The sequence below is a fragment of the Ambystoma mexicanum genome, chromosome 1q (assembly GCF_040938575.1).
Source record: "Ambystoma mexicanum isolate Mex_15411 chromosome 1q, UKY_AmexF1_1, whole genome shotgun sequence".
NCBI classification, from domain to species: Eukaryota; Metazoa; Chordata; class Amphibia; order Caudata; family Ambystomatidae; genus Ambystoma; species Ambystoma mexicanum.
In genome coordinates this window covers 1,148,022,051-1,148,035,406 of record NC_090922.1, presented here as the reverse complement: position 1 = coordinate 1,148,035,406, position 13,356 = coordinate 1,148,022,051, and the positions used below count along the sequence as shown (strand labels likewise).

The following is a 13,356-nucleotide window of genomic DNA, read 5'->3' as shown; positions in this document are numbered from 1 at the left end:
GGAGCCATCTGTAACCCTTAACCCACCCATCTAAGTTTTTCAAACATTCACACACCCAGGTAGCCCAAGCTAGCTTCACATTTTCATGCTACAAACTTTCAAGTTCCCCCACCTCCATTATATCCTCAGTTGCAACCTGGGGGAGCCTAGATAAAAGCCAAGGAATCAACTGATTCAATATGAAGCCCTGAATCCCATAATTGTATTCAAAAGAACCCAACCAACCCACAATACCAAGATTCACATCATACATACTCACTGCTTCTTTGGGCATGCAAGGCCTTTTTAGACTGGAAGACCAAGAGGACTCTGGGAAGGAAATGTTTTCAAGAGACAATTTCTTCATTTCAAGAGCATGCTGCATTTCTAACTCCCTGAGTTTGATGTCCTGATGTTTGGTTTCAGCTTGGATTTGTAACCTTTTGAATTCCAAGAGTCTCATTTTCTCAAGAGACACACATTCTGGACTTGGTGATGGACCTTGTGAGGTCCCAGTGGCTAAAGGTTGAGGCAAAAAGGCCTCTTGAGGCAAAGAGGGACTCCCTTACTGGGATCCCTCTCCCTCTTCTGACTCTTCTAAGACATTAGAGTAAGACTCTGAATTATCATCCTCATTCTCATTTTCTGGGTTAGTATGTGTGATAGGCCTACTACCCAGACTTTGATTCAACAATCTTGCGATCAATTAATTTTTTTCTTTCCTTTAACAGGGAGATTCCTGACTTTACACATTTCTTTCAGTTACTCTAATGTTAAAATGATCAGGGCTTCCTGACTGAAGTTATCCATATTTGGCATGTTACAATTGATTTTCTAGTGGAGCTTAGCCTTGTGAAGATTTTTAGTTGAACAAAAGCAAAGCAAATACTTAGTATAACAATTCTACAATAGAGCCTCACCGCCTGCCCACAGTGTTAGGCAAGATTTGGAGCTGTATCCTTTGGGTGCACTATAACAAGCTTGACCTACAGGCAATAGAAGCCCAACCTTTGGACTAAGTCTGTACTACACAGGTTGGTAGCATGATGATCAGCCAGACTTATCTCAAGAGGGGTCGATGTGAGCATTAGGGGAGTTACACAGAGATCCACAGTGACAAGTATTCAAATAACTCTTACTCACAAGGTTTCTTAATTAAACAATTATTAATTTAACAGTCGGTTTGAGTAAGCCTTCAGAAGGGGCAATGCAATACTAAAACACAAATACACTCCATAATGCACACTATTAAGTGAGTTTTTCTAACTCAGCAAGTACCCATTTGGGATGGCACACGGACACTTCCTACATCCGCAGGTGACCTAATTAGGTAGGACACTGGACATTAATATATCACTGTTGCTTTAGAGCACTACTTTGGAGCATGTCAAAGAAAACGGTTGTTAGAATAAAACAAGAGATCTCACACATATTCTGAAGCAAGTAAGTAATTTTAGAAACCCCCAATGCAAAGTAAGTTAACCCCTTCCTGAAAGGAAGACAAAACATAAAGTCAGAGGAAAGAGGTCATTCAGGGAGCCAGGCTAGGCCAATTTCAATTGGGCACATGTCTCGGTGAGCTGAATCAGTTCTTGCAGGTAGGAAAAAGTCTTGCACAATGTTTTAGAAGTCTTTGTAGAAAAGAAGAAATCAAAGTAGGGCCACAAGCTGATTAGGCTTGTGAGGTAAGAAGCTGTTAGCAACTCTACAGAAGCAACCAAGACCAGTCTCACCTGAGAACAGGTGAGGCTACAAAACAAGAGGTAAGTTCTCTTAGACTGTACAGTACCTTTGGTTAGAAGAAACGGTTCCAGCTGGCTTCTGTTGCTGTGCAGCTCTGCAGATCCTGTGTTCCTGGGCCTCCATCGTGGGGACAAGAGGTAGGACGTCTGGAGGACTCCTGCACTGCAACAGGACAATCAGTGACCGAAAACAACCAACTTCTATTCAGTGTCACTTTACGGTTTCACCTCCTCGCATCTCAGCAAATAGCACTACCATGGACTCTTGGCTGTTGCGACTGGCTTTCCTTGCATCTGGGGTCCAGCACTCTGAGGTGGCTCAGGCTCAGTCAGTCCTGCTTCCTGGAGCTCTTGGCCAACTTAAAAGCAACATACACAATCTAGTGTTCCTCTCCCTGGCTCTTTGGTTTCAGCGGCAGCAGCAGTGGAAATACAGCCAGCTTTGAGAGGATGTCCAGACGGGCTTACTTTGGAGTTGATTGGTCCCACCAATTCAAGGGGAGAAGTCGTCCTTGCAGGGCTTCTCTAGTTGAGGTGAATTCAGAGCTTAAGCACAGCAGCAGGGCTTCACCGGGCAAACCAACGGTCCAGGAGTTGTAGCAGGCGTCTCTTCCAAATATGACTTTGTATTCCTTCGTCCAGCGGTCGACTCTGCCTTCCAAGTCAAAAAGCCTCTCCTTTTATGCAAGATTCTCCCATTCATTCGTGCCTAGCTGCCAGTCAAACAGCAGGTCGGCTGTCCTTCCCGTACAGCCAGCCAATCACCTTTTGGTTGCATTCCTCTAACCAAGGGGATTAAGCACAGGGAGTTTCGGGCTCCTCCTTCACTTCCTGCCCCCGCCAGACATCATGAAGCCAGAGGCGGGCTTCACTCGTGAACCCCACCAAAGACAAAAGAACAAAGGGTTCAAACCTGGTTTGGCGCGCAGAGTAAATCTCAAGAAGGACCTGTCCACAAAGAAATGGGGAAAAAAGAAGACTGGGGCCATTTTGACAAAAATTGCACCCTTGGGTGCTTTATTGCAGCTGCGTACACCGCCCACGGTAAAAGCACACCATGGTAGTTGAAAGTAAACCACTGCCCCCGCTGTTCATTGAGGAAAGGGTAACATAGAAATGTTACATGAGAAACTAGACAAAGGGGATACTAAGTAACCCCTCCAGGACCCTATTGTAAGATAGTGTGTGCTGGGTCAAGAACGTTACAATGTAAGTAGTCAATTTCACTTCACTGCTCTTGGAAACGGCAGTTTATCCAAAAGAAGATATTAAAACCTTACGGAAATCTGAAAGACTTTCCTGTGCCACTGCACCACTGTGCGGTACAATGTAAAAGAATAAGCATATGGAGTTTGTCAGACTCCACAACCACAACACTGTTAAAATTATAGACAAAATACATGAGAGAGTGGGGAAATAAGGGTCTCACTTTCTTAAGGTAAAACATTTTAAGTCCTCAAAATCCAGCAAAGGTGCTGGGGGTCTCTAAGGTAGAGAGGAATTAGCACATTTGAGAATTCTCCCTAACAGGGGACACTGGAGATCCAGTGGCCAAGGGCTGAGGAGGAAAGTTGTAGGTAAGCAGCAAACGAGAACAAAGTCTATGAGGATGTCTTCAGGTTTGCCGGTAAGTAATAGTTTGTTTTGGCAATTTGGAGCCCAATGGTTTGAGGGGACTCCAGGTGCCCTGGATGGGGGTGCAAATAACAGCTTAACGGCAGCCCGCCAAGAACACCTGAGCAACACAAGACCAAGATAAGTACCTAGGCTTGGAACAGTACCTTATCAATGGAGAACTTGATGCAGCAGGTTGGTCCCCAGGGTGAGGCGAAAGTTGTCCCTGGTTTGAGCTTCTTGGCCTGGATGGCTGAAGAGGGAACAGATGGATCCACTCAAGCAGTGGGACGCCCAGAGGTGGATCTTTGTGGCACTGGTGCATTGAAGCTCTTCAGAGGCTTTGGGTCAACAATGGTTGCTGTCCGGCAGACTTGTCCGGGAGACTTTTCTTCGGTTCTCGACTTAGCTGAGGGGACTTGGAAAAGCACATAAATTATTTCTGTTTCGCTAGCACTGTCTATGACTCGTATAGAGCCTCATAGATCCATCCACCTGTGCCAACAATGACCTAAGAACCAGGCCGGGGTACAGAAGAAGATATTTTTATTTAAATTATAGGTTCAATGAATGGTTTCATTAACTTTTTACACACTCCAACTACTCTTTTGTACAAAACAAAGCTTCAATACAAAACACAGTTTGAGGTCCTCCCCAAGGATCAACCCCCCCTTTACTGATAGGCTCTTTCAGTTCAATGATTGAAGTGATGTAAAAGATTGCTGGACCCACCTGCATGACATTTATTGTTTACATGTAATTTGCACTGAAAGTCCTAAGTGACCCCTTTCTTCATTTTACACTTGAAAATAAAAATTAATGTTTTTAGACTCTCCTACTCCTGCTGTACTCATGAAAAGTATTCCTGTTTAGGCAGGATATTGCTTATGCGAACTGTGATTGTTTGCCCTTTGCACAAAAATTATAATAGTTAGAAATGTGAAATATTGTACCCCGATATCTAATTTAATAAGCCACCAGCTCCCCAACTTTCAGATTCAGAACATTTTCGGGGAAGCTAGAACCACATTTTAGATTGTTACAGGGTTTCCAAAAATCTAACTTCGATACAAATAACATCAAAATAACAAATTGGTGCAAAATATTTGTTGCTGAGAAAATCAACAGTTGTTAGTTCATTTAAACTATTGTGAATCTTAAACATGTATGGAAATCTTGACTAACATTTCACAATTTTCCTAAGTTTTTTTCCGTTTCCTGGAGACCATGTGGTCCATGCCTGTGTGCTGCAGTGTTGATTTCTCCTGGAGTAAACCCATTAGACCTTCTTCTTCCACGGCTAATAGTCATTTTATTGCTTCTCCCAGAGACCATTCCCTCATTAAATCCATGTGTTTGATATTTCAGCTGCAAAAGGCACATGCAAGGCCCTTTTGAACCAGTTTCTCTTGCACACATTGGTTTTGCAATGGGGTAACAAAGTGAAACACTGCTGTTCATTCTGTCATTCACAAGCATTTTCAGTTCCTCTCTGTAATCCAGCTTCACCTTTCACATACTCCTTGTTTCAACTGCAGAAGTACATGTATTTGATTTCGCTAGACACCTTGGGTGTGTAGGTTTGAGGCTGGCTTTTCATTCTAACAGTGTGCATTTCCAACAGAAGAACATATTTTGCTTTACAGGCCTAACCTGGCCTTTCTGTTAATTTGCCTGGGCTGGAAATATCACACAGACTTGCGCCTCCTGTATGTCTTTTCCCATGAAGCCCATCCTATTCCTTTTCCTTCCTTAGGGAGTGGGCACTCTGGCCTCCTTATTTTTGCATTCCGAAGTATGGTAATGGAACCCCTCCCTCTTTTTGGTTTCCTTGTTGCCCCTCCGCTCCCCTGGACTTCACTACTCTGGTTTCCCCGGCTGGAAGGGAATGAGATACATTTTCTATAGATGGGAGTAAAGAGAGGTTCTTTATTTTGTAAAAACATATTTCCCTGGAATACGGTAGAAAATTAACGTGCAAATCTCTAGTTGACTGGGGACACTCTAGATGAGGCGCGGGGCACGCTCCATTCCACCTTGCAAGGAAGAAAGAAAATACCTAGGGGTTAACATCACAAATTCACTAGAATCAACATACGTGCAAACTACCCCTGATTGCTCCTGTCCTTAAAGACAGATCTTGAAAGCTGGAATCCCCTTCACATCTGGATGCAACGGATGACCTCAATTGGGATGGTGATCTTCCTGTGGTTTCTGTACTGTTTCCAGGCCCTGCCGATTTCCTTCCCGCGAGTTGCTTTCGTACCCTACATAACCTTCTCTGCATTTATTTAGAAGAATAAAAAACAGGGTGGCGCTGCATGTGCTAATGGCTCTGAGAACCAGGGGGGGTTTTTCGGTCCTGAATTTCAGTCAATATTTCCCAAGCTGCCCATCTGCAGGTGATCAAGCAGTGGCTATCTCGGGAGGACGAGAAGCAGTAGGTCCGCATGGATCAAGTAGTCGTCGCGCCTGTTCTCTGGCTTGCAAAAAACGGATAGACAGGCAAATATGGAGACGTCTCAGATCACAGCACTAGGGGGAGGGTATGCAACGCCTTGGTATTTCGGGGGAAGATCTCATCCATACGTGGCTTCTCTACTCCCCTATTTGGCAGCCCACAATTCCTCCTGAGGACAGAGAGGGTGGGCAGCATTTAAGCCTCTGACTCGGGGACTTGATGCACGAGCAAGAGGTTACATTCTTTGAACAGTGCAAACAATGCTTTGGCTTGAAAGAAGGTGACAGACTCCACCCAATAAAACAGCTGCCAACCGACAGCTCACCGCCTTTGAGAAATATATTATAACACAATCAGGGGACCCACCTGATCTCTGCACTTTACAAAATTATCTCAGTGAGTATGGGGAACGGTCCCTGCCCCTATATGGGGAAATGGGAGGGAATGCTGGGCTGGGCAGTAACCAAGGAGGAATGGGACTTTATCTGGGGTAACATTCCCAAACTAACTAGGTCTATCCAGTTGAGGGAAGCGAGGTATAAGGTTCTTCTCCAGTGGCACTATTCTCCAGTGAGACTTCAGATGATATATCTGGACATGTCGGCATCCTGCTGGAGGGCTTGTAAGGGACGGGGGTATTGGCCCCGCATATGGCAGTCTTGTCCGGTTTTGAAATTCTTCTGGGAACGAGTGCAAGCCTCAATCAATAAAATACTGAACACTAACGTGCCCCTGTGGATAGAAGTATGCATACTGGGCCTTTGCGACACACAATCAGCGCCACAAAGCAGGGCGCAATTCAAAGCTTGCATGGTCCTTGTATTAGTGGCGATTCTGGTGGTGGCCAGGAACTGGGAAAGCAGGGAGGCCCCCACGGACCATGACTGGATGTCCAAGATCTAGCACATACTTGTGCTGGAATGGGTCTCCTATAACATTCAAGGGGACAACTCGAAGTTTCGGGAAGATTGGGGTGTGGTGTTAACGTATCTATCTCTGGGGTGACTATTGCTTCCATATGCAGACATTGTGTAAATACACCTTCTTGGACTATTGTGCAATTCATTGGTGATCAGTGACTGAGTGACTTGGTGGGGTACGGGGGAACTTTGGTGTTTATATGGACAAAATGCTGATAAACAATTTTTAAAAAAGAAAGGACAAGAGACGGAGCATAAGGCTACTGGGAGCCTCATGATTGGTGGACTAATATAATTTGCTGACTGTTTCTGTGGTTTTGAAACTGCCGCAGGTTTCCCGAGTTTCTTGGAAAATGTAACGTTTGCTTTGATAAAAAATACTACATGGGCTTTCTTGTAAAAGAAAGTGAACGTCCAATGCTTGCCTCTGTTTTTGAAGCAGAAGTTTACTTACTCGAGAAATTGGCTGCATGTATGTTTGAATGAGGGTTACGATTTTAAGGAACTTTCTCTTGTTTTTTGGGCTGCAGACTTGCAATTCTAAATGATATGGGTAGTTGTGAGACACAAACACTTTAATATCACTAATAGACACTAAATATAGTTCTTGTGCTTTGCTCTAAACACTTAACTGCACTGTATATGTTTCTTATGGCCCGACTTTATTTTGAGTATATCTTTCGAGTAAATATACTTTGTAGACATACCTTTTTGTGCTTATGTTTGATTAGCTGTAACCTAGTACCACTGCTTACCCTCTTAAGAGTAAAAGCTGGTAGTTCTGTCAAGCTTACGATTAGGAGTGTGGTCCAAATTGGCGGTAACTGCCTAATTACTACAGGTTATTTTTTCTAAGCCAGGATACTTGAAGTGTTTCCCTTAAATGGTGTAAAGAAAAGATTTATTCTAAAGCTTTGAATTCATGCCAGTTGCATTTAATCTATGAAGTGAGATAACTGAGTACACTCATTTACCATCCCTTGTCTTTTCTTGCGCTTGGCTGGCAAGGACCCTCCTTTGCCTGAGGAAGATGACTATGAGATGGAAGTTTCTAGTAGGGATGAATCTGAATTTGAAAGTGGTGATGAGGAGGACAAAGAAAGGTAGGTAGTTTATCTAGTTCTATGAGTACAAGTTATTTAAATTGATTCTGTTAAGAAAGTTCCATTCTATTTTACAATATCGTGATATTGTGTGAGAATTTTGATCAATGGCTACATTTTATTTATTGGTGTTAAATAGCTGCACGTTTATTCAGGAAAGAACATATTCTTTTATTTTCAAGAATTAAAATGCATGGCAAAATATCATTGTGCGATGCATGTCAACTGTATTTTGGCATGTATTATTGCTGTCATTTACATTTTCCGAGTCTCATTGTATCCTAAATCCTGAATGTCTCTTCAGAATCCACTTTCTTCAAGGATTTAACAGATTCAAGGATTCCTTTAAAAATACAGTTGCTGTCTATTTTGAAGATGCAAGAAAGGCAGAATATTTTTTTTATAGAATGGTGATGCATTTTAATTTCCCACTGAATAATGGAATCCTAATTGTGGTCCAGAGAGAACAGGTGTAAGCATTCATCCTACATATTCTCCCTATTGGTGATGGTGGCACTTACTGCTGCCAACCTGATTTCTTCTGTAAACTGTATTCTTTCCTGCCAACTACTCTCATTGCAATTGTACCCCTTACTGTGTGACTGGACGGAATGAAGTTTGAGGCAAAGGCGCAGATAAGGAATCTTTTTCATAGACCAAAAGTGGAGTTTTATTTTTTAGTATTTATGGTTTACAAAAATAGATATACTTTGTATACATTAACTCATCAATTTAACGTTAAAAAACATTTTATGCAAGTTCATCTAACTGCATTCATGAGTCTTAAATATTAAAACCAAATCATCCGGATTAGTGATATCATTTCACTCTTGATAAAAAAAGGTTCTCCATATAGTTAGTAAAATGTGTTCTAGGTTGCATATTGAACAATCAATTTCCAGTGGAAGGGTGTTTGTATACTTCTCCAGCATGGGGTCTGGCATGGATTCACATGCTCATGAATATTCCCCGTCGTCAGGCTGGGAATCCTCAGTAAAGAAACGATCCGTTTCAGTTTCGTTTCTGAACTGTCTTTCTACTAATAACCAATCACTGGTCTCTGGGTCATACTGACCGCAGCCAATGACAGCCCTCTGCCTAAGCCCCTCCTCTGGCAGCCATCTTCAGATTTTTACCGCACGTTCAAGTGTTGGGAGTCCTTGTGCTTAGCTCTCGAGCTTTTAATGCGTATTGTTTTTTTCGAAGAGTTTACTCTTATTTTTTCGGTCAATTTGAGCCTCAAGCTCCACAGATTCTTCCTCCGATTAACGGTGACCCGTTTCGGAATTTTGCTACGCCCCTCAATGGAGGATTTTCTTCGAATTACACTTCTTGGAGGATTCTGGAAGACCTTTGAGGCCTACCCCGATTCGGACATGGCCCAGGACAAGGGAGATTCGACGCCTACTGGATCCAAACTGTTCAGCAACTGCCCAGGATGTGGATTACAGAACGTCTTCAAGGAAGATGAGCACCCGATGCCTCTACTGCCTTCACGTCGACAAGTCGTACGTGAAGGAGGACTGTGCATTCTGTAAGAACATGTCCGCCCGGACGATGAAGGACCGTCTTATTCGGCTCACCAACTGGCTGGAGGGGAAGAACCCAGCAGCAGGTGAGAAGTTCGAGCGGTCTTCTAAGACCTCTGAGGGCGCTCCGGCGACGGGGGCCCAACAAAAAGCAAAGCACCGCGAGTCTGCGGGCACTGGGAGCGCAGTTGGTTCGGGCTGCTCGGCTGCCAAGCAGGGCGCAATGTCACCAACGCCATCATCCACGAGCCAACGCTCTGGCTCGGGGGAAAAGGAAGGCAGAGAACCTGGGTAAGCTTCGGGAGAAGCCCCAGTCGATCCCGACAGAGAAAGCCAAGGGTGGGCGAGGCGGTGACCCTCCCCCTAAGGTGAAGGCCTCAGACGCGCCCAAGGTCTTGAAGGCCCTGATTCACCCGGCGAAGGCCTCGATTGAAGGAGTTGTGGCAGCCCTGGCGAAGCCTGCGGAGGCTACCCCAGTGGAGACTACTTCCGGGCCTAGAGTTTCCCTGCCACCATGGAGGGAAACATCTTTCTAGCCTATCGAGAAAACCCCTTTGAAAACCCGGGACGAGAAAGAGGGGGGGCACGGTAGCCATAACGGACACAGATACCACCTCCGAGGATGAGCTGGCTGGCATCAAAAAATCCTGGTCAAGAAGTTCGAGGAAGTCGGGTCCTACGGGAGGGATCCTGACGAGGCAGACGTTGAGAGCAATGGTGGGGCCAACGAGGAGCCGTGGGCTGCGGAGGACACTGCACCCCAGCTGTCGCTCCCGTCGCAAACAATGCCTATGCCACAGGACAATTCAGGAGCAATCTTGATGGCTTTGCAGACCCTGTGTACGGAGATGGGGACCAGGTTGCCCTTACCCCCAGCGGACGGTCCAGCGGGAGCCCACCGAACAAGCGGAGACAAATCCATCCTCCCCCTCCCTTCCATCCTTCACCTCCATCCCCTCCACCGAGGAAGGAGACGGGGACGGATGACGGTGGAGACGATGGGACGGATCTTACATCACCCCCTGCCCGGCCCCCCCGCTGATGAAATTGGCTCCTTTCACGCCATGATTGCAAGGGCATCAGAGTTTTTCCACCTATGCCCTGAAGAACAGTAGGAGGGTTTCCTCTACCAACGACGTTACTGGATGACATCTGGGACGAAGGACTGTCCCTACTGAAGAACCCGTCCACGACTCCTGTGAAGAGGGACTGGTACGAGAAGAAGTACCGGGTCCCAGACTCCACCCCATGTGCCTCAGAGCACAGCTGTCCCCGGATTCGGTGGTCTCCATGGCGGCCAAGAAGAAATCGGCAGGGGTGACGGCATCAACTTCCACTTCCCCATCCCGGGTCATCTCGTCGGCAGCGACGAACATCAAAGCGGCCCTCGCGATCGTGGCATGCTATGACCGGGAGCTGTGGTTCAAGATCGCTCCCCTCCTGGACTTCCTCCCAGATGACAAGAGGCAAGGTGGCTTCGGGACACACCATCACGGTGGCCACGGACACCGCCAACACCGGCTTTTGCCAGATGGGCAACAGCGTTTGCCTTCGGCGGTGCGGTTGGCTCAAGTCCACCGATTTGCGTCAGGACGTGCAGACCAGGGTACTGGATATGCCCTTCGACGGGAACAACCTATTTGGCAAGGCAGTGGACGAGTCCCTGCAGGTCATCAAGGCAGACACCGAGACGGTCCGGGCATTGGGTTCTCTCCATCAACGACGACTGTCCTTTCGGACCTCCGGAGGCAATTCTCAAGGTGCTTCCAAAGGATTCGGTGGCAGTTCCGCGTCGTACTTCCAGGCGGCCCGCTCCTCGTCGCTGGAAGCCTACAGAGGCCGCCGTAAGGCCGGAGGACACCGTAGTCATCGCCAAGGTGGCGAGGCCTCAGCGAAGGAAGACTGAACAGGCCGTGATGTCGGGCCCCCACCCGAGCACCCCGGTGGGACGCCGGCTAGCTAATTTCGTCAGCGTGTGGGAGTCCATCTCCACCGACCACTGGGTGCTAGATGCCCTGGCCCACGGGCACACTCTGGAGTTCCAAAGAAAGTGTCCCCGTTTACCATCCATGGCCAGGAAGGTAAACCACGTGCCACAGCTGCTTCTCGACGTAGAGCAATGCTAAAAAAGGGGGCGATGGAACTCGTCCCGAAGAGACTCTAGGGCTCCAGAGTATACTCAAGGTACTTCCTCATCCGGAAGTAGACCAGCGGCTGGCGGCCCATCCTAGATCTTCGCCGCCTCAACAAATTCATCAAGTTACCCTTCAGCACGTGCTGGGACAGCTGGAGGAGGGCGACTTCCTGTCGTCGCTGGACTTGGAGGATGCCTACTTCCACATCCCCATACACAAAGGACATTGAAAGTTCTTACGTTTCGTGGTCCAAGGACGGCACTACCAGTTCAAGGTCCTGCCCTTCGGGTTGAAGTCAGCTTCAAGAGCCTTAACTAAGTGCCTGGCACTGGTGGCAGTGCGGCTGCACCTGCAGGGTATCCACGTATACTCCTACCTGGACGATTGGCTCATCCAAGCAAAGTCAAGAGAACTCGCTGTCGATCACACAGCGAAGACTGTCTGTCTGCCTGCTCATGGATCTGGGATTCTCGATCAACTTCGCAAAGTCCCACTTGGTACTGTCGCAAGACGCCCTGTTCCTGGGAGCCAGGCTCTACACAGTGGCACGGTTGGCTTCACCGTCGGATGAAAGGACGAAGACCATCCTGGGCAAGGTACAATGCCTGTTGACCATGGAAGTGGCCAGGGTGAGGTTCATCAAGTCCTTGCTCGGCATGATGTCATCGTGCATTTACCTTGTGCGTCTATGCAGGTTGCGGATGCGGCCACTGCAGGAGTTCCCCAACGCCCATTGGATGCAAGCGGTGGGCAGCTTCGAAGACCAGATCTCCCTCAATGAGATGTTCCGTGAAGCGATCCGGTGGTGGGGCGCCTGCGCACACCTTGCGGCGGGCATGGACTTCCAGACCCCTGCGCATCAGGAGACAGTGATGACAGACGCCTCCCTGGAGTTATGGGCAGCACACACACCGGAGATCTCCACGCAAGAGGCCTTTAAGGGCAAGGTGGTAAGGATCTTCACCGACAACACCACCACGATGTTCTACATCCGGAAGCAGGGGGGCACCAGATCCCCAGCCCTATCCAAGGAGAAGCGCAGAATCTGTGGCACTGGGCCGTTCCCCAAGGGATGTTCCTGGTACCCTTCCATCTGGCAGGAATAAAGAACATCATCGCTGACTCACTCAGCAGGGAGCTGCGCTCTGCCACGAGTGGGAGCTTCAGCAGGATCAAGTGGGTCTCCTATTCCGACGATGGGGCAATCCCCAGATCGATCTATTCCCTACAGCAACGAACACCAAGTGCCGGAGGTTCGCCAGCAGGTTTCCCCAGCCGGGGAGCATGGGCGATGCATTCTCATTCCCCTGGGACGGCCTGTTCCTGTATGAGTTGCCGTTGCTGCTGCGACTCATCAGGCAACTCGGACGATCCCGGTGCAGGATGATCCCTCGTTGCACCGGCGTGGCTGAGGCAGATTTGGTTCCCAGACCTTCTGGACATGTCGGCGTCCCCCCCCAGTCAAACTTCCGACAGACACAGATCTTCTCGCCAGGGAAGGAGGCGCCATCCTACATCACGACCCAGTATCGCTGAACCTTCAGGCCTGGCTTCTGCAGCACTAGAGTTCGGAGGGTACGATATCCTGGCGGACTGCAAGGAGGTGCTTGCAAAGGAAAGGGCGTTCTCGACTCTTAAGTGCTATGGATATAAATGGAAGAGGTTCTCTGTCTAGTGCCATGCACAGAAGATCCACCCTCTGTGGATTACAGCCCCTCAAGTGCCACCGTACTTGCTGTTGCTGGCCAAGGTGGGGCTGCCTCATGCCTCCATCAAAATCCATCTGGCAGCGATCTCCAGCTACACCAGAACTCTGGGGCAGTTGTCGCTGTGGTCTCATCGCCTGGTGAAGGAGTTCATGAAAGGACTGTTC

At 47.7% G+C, this 13,356-nt stretch overlaps 1 protein-coding gene across 3 annotated transcripts in view; it reads left to right on the top strand.

Moving 5' to 3' along the window:
• The window catches only part of RNPC3 (RNA binding region (RNP1, RRM) containing 3), a 393,936-nt gene that overhangs the window by 114,281 nt on the left and 266,299 nt on the right, over positions 1-13,356 (top strand). For all 3 annotated transcript variants that reach the window (XR_011290577.1, XM_069641890.1, XM_069641891.1), the window contains exon 7: positions 7,725-7,819. Coding sequence is in view for 2 of the 3 variants with exons in the window: in XM_069641890.1 (XP_069497991.1) it covers positions 7,725-7,819 (95 nt within the window). In the remaining variant the exon portion in view is untranslated. The remainder of the gene's footprint in view (positions 1-7,724; positions 7,820-13,356) is intronic.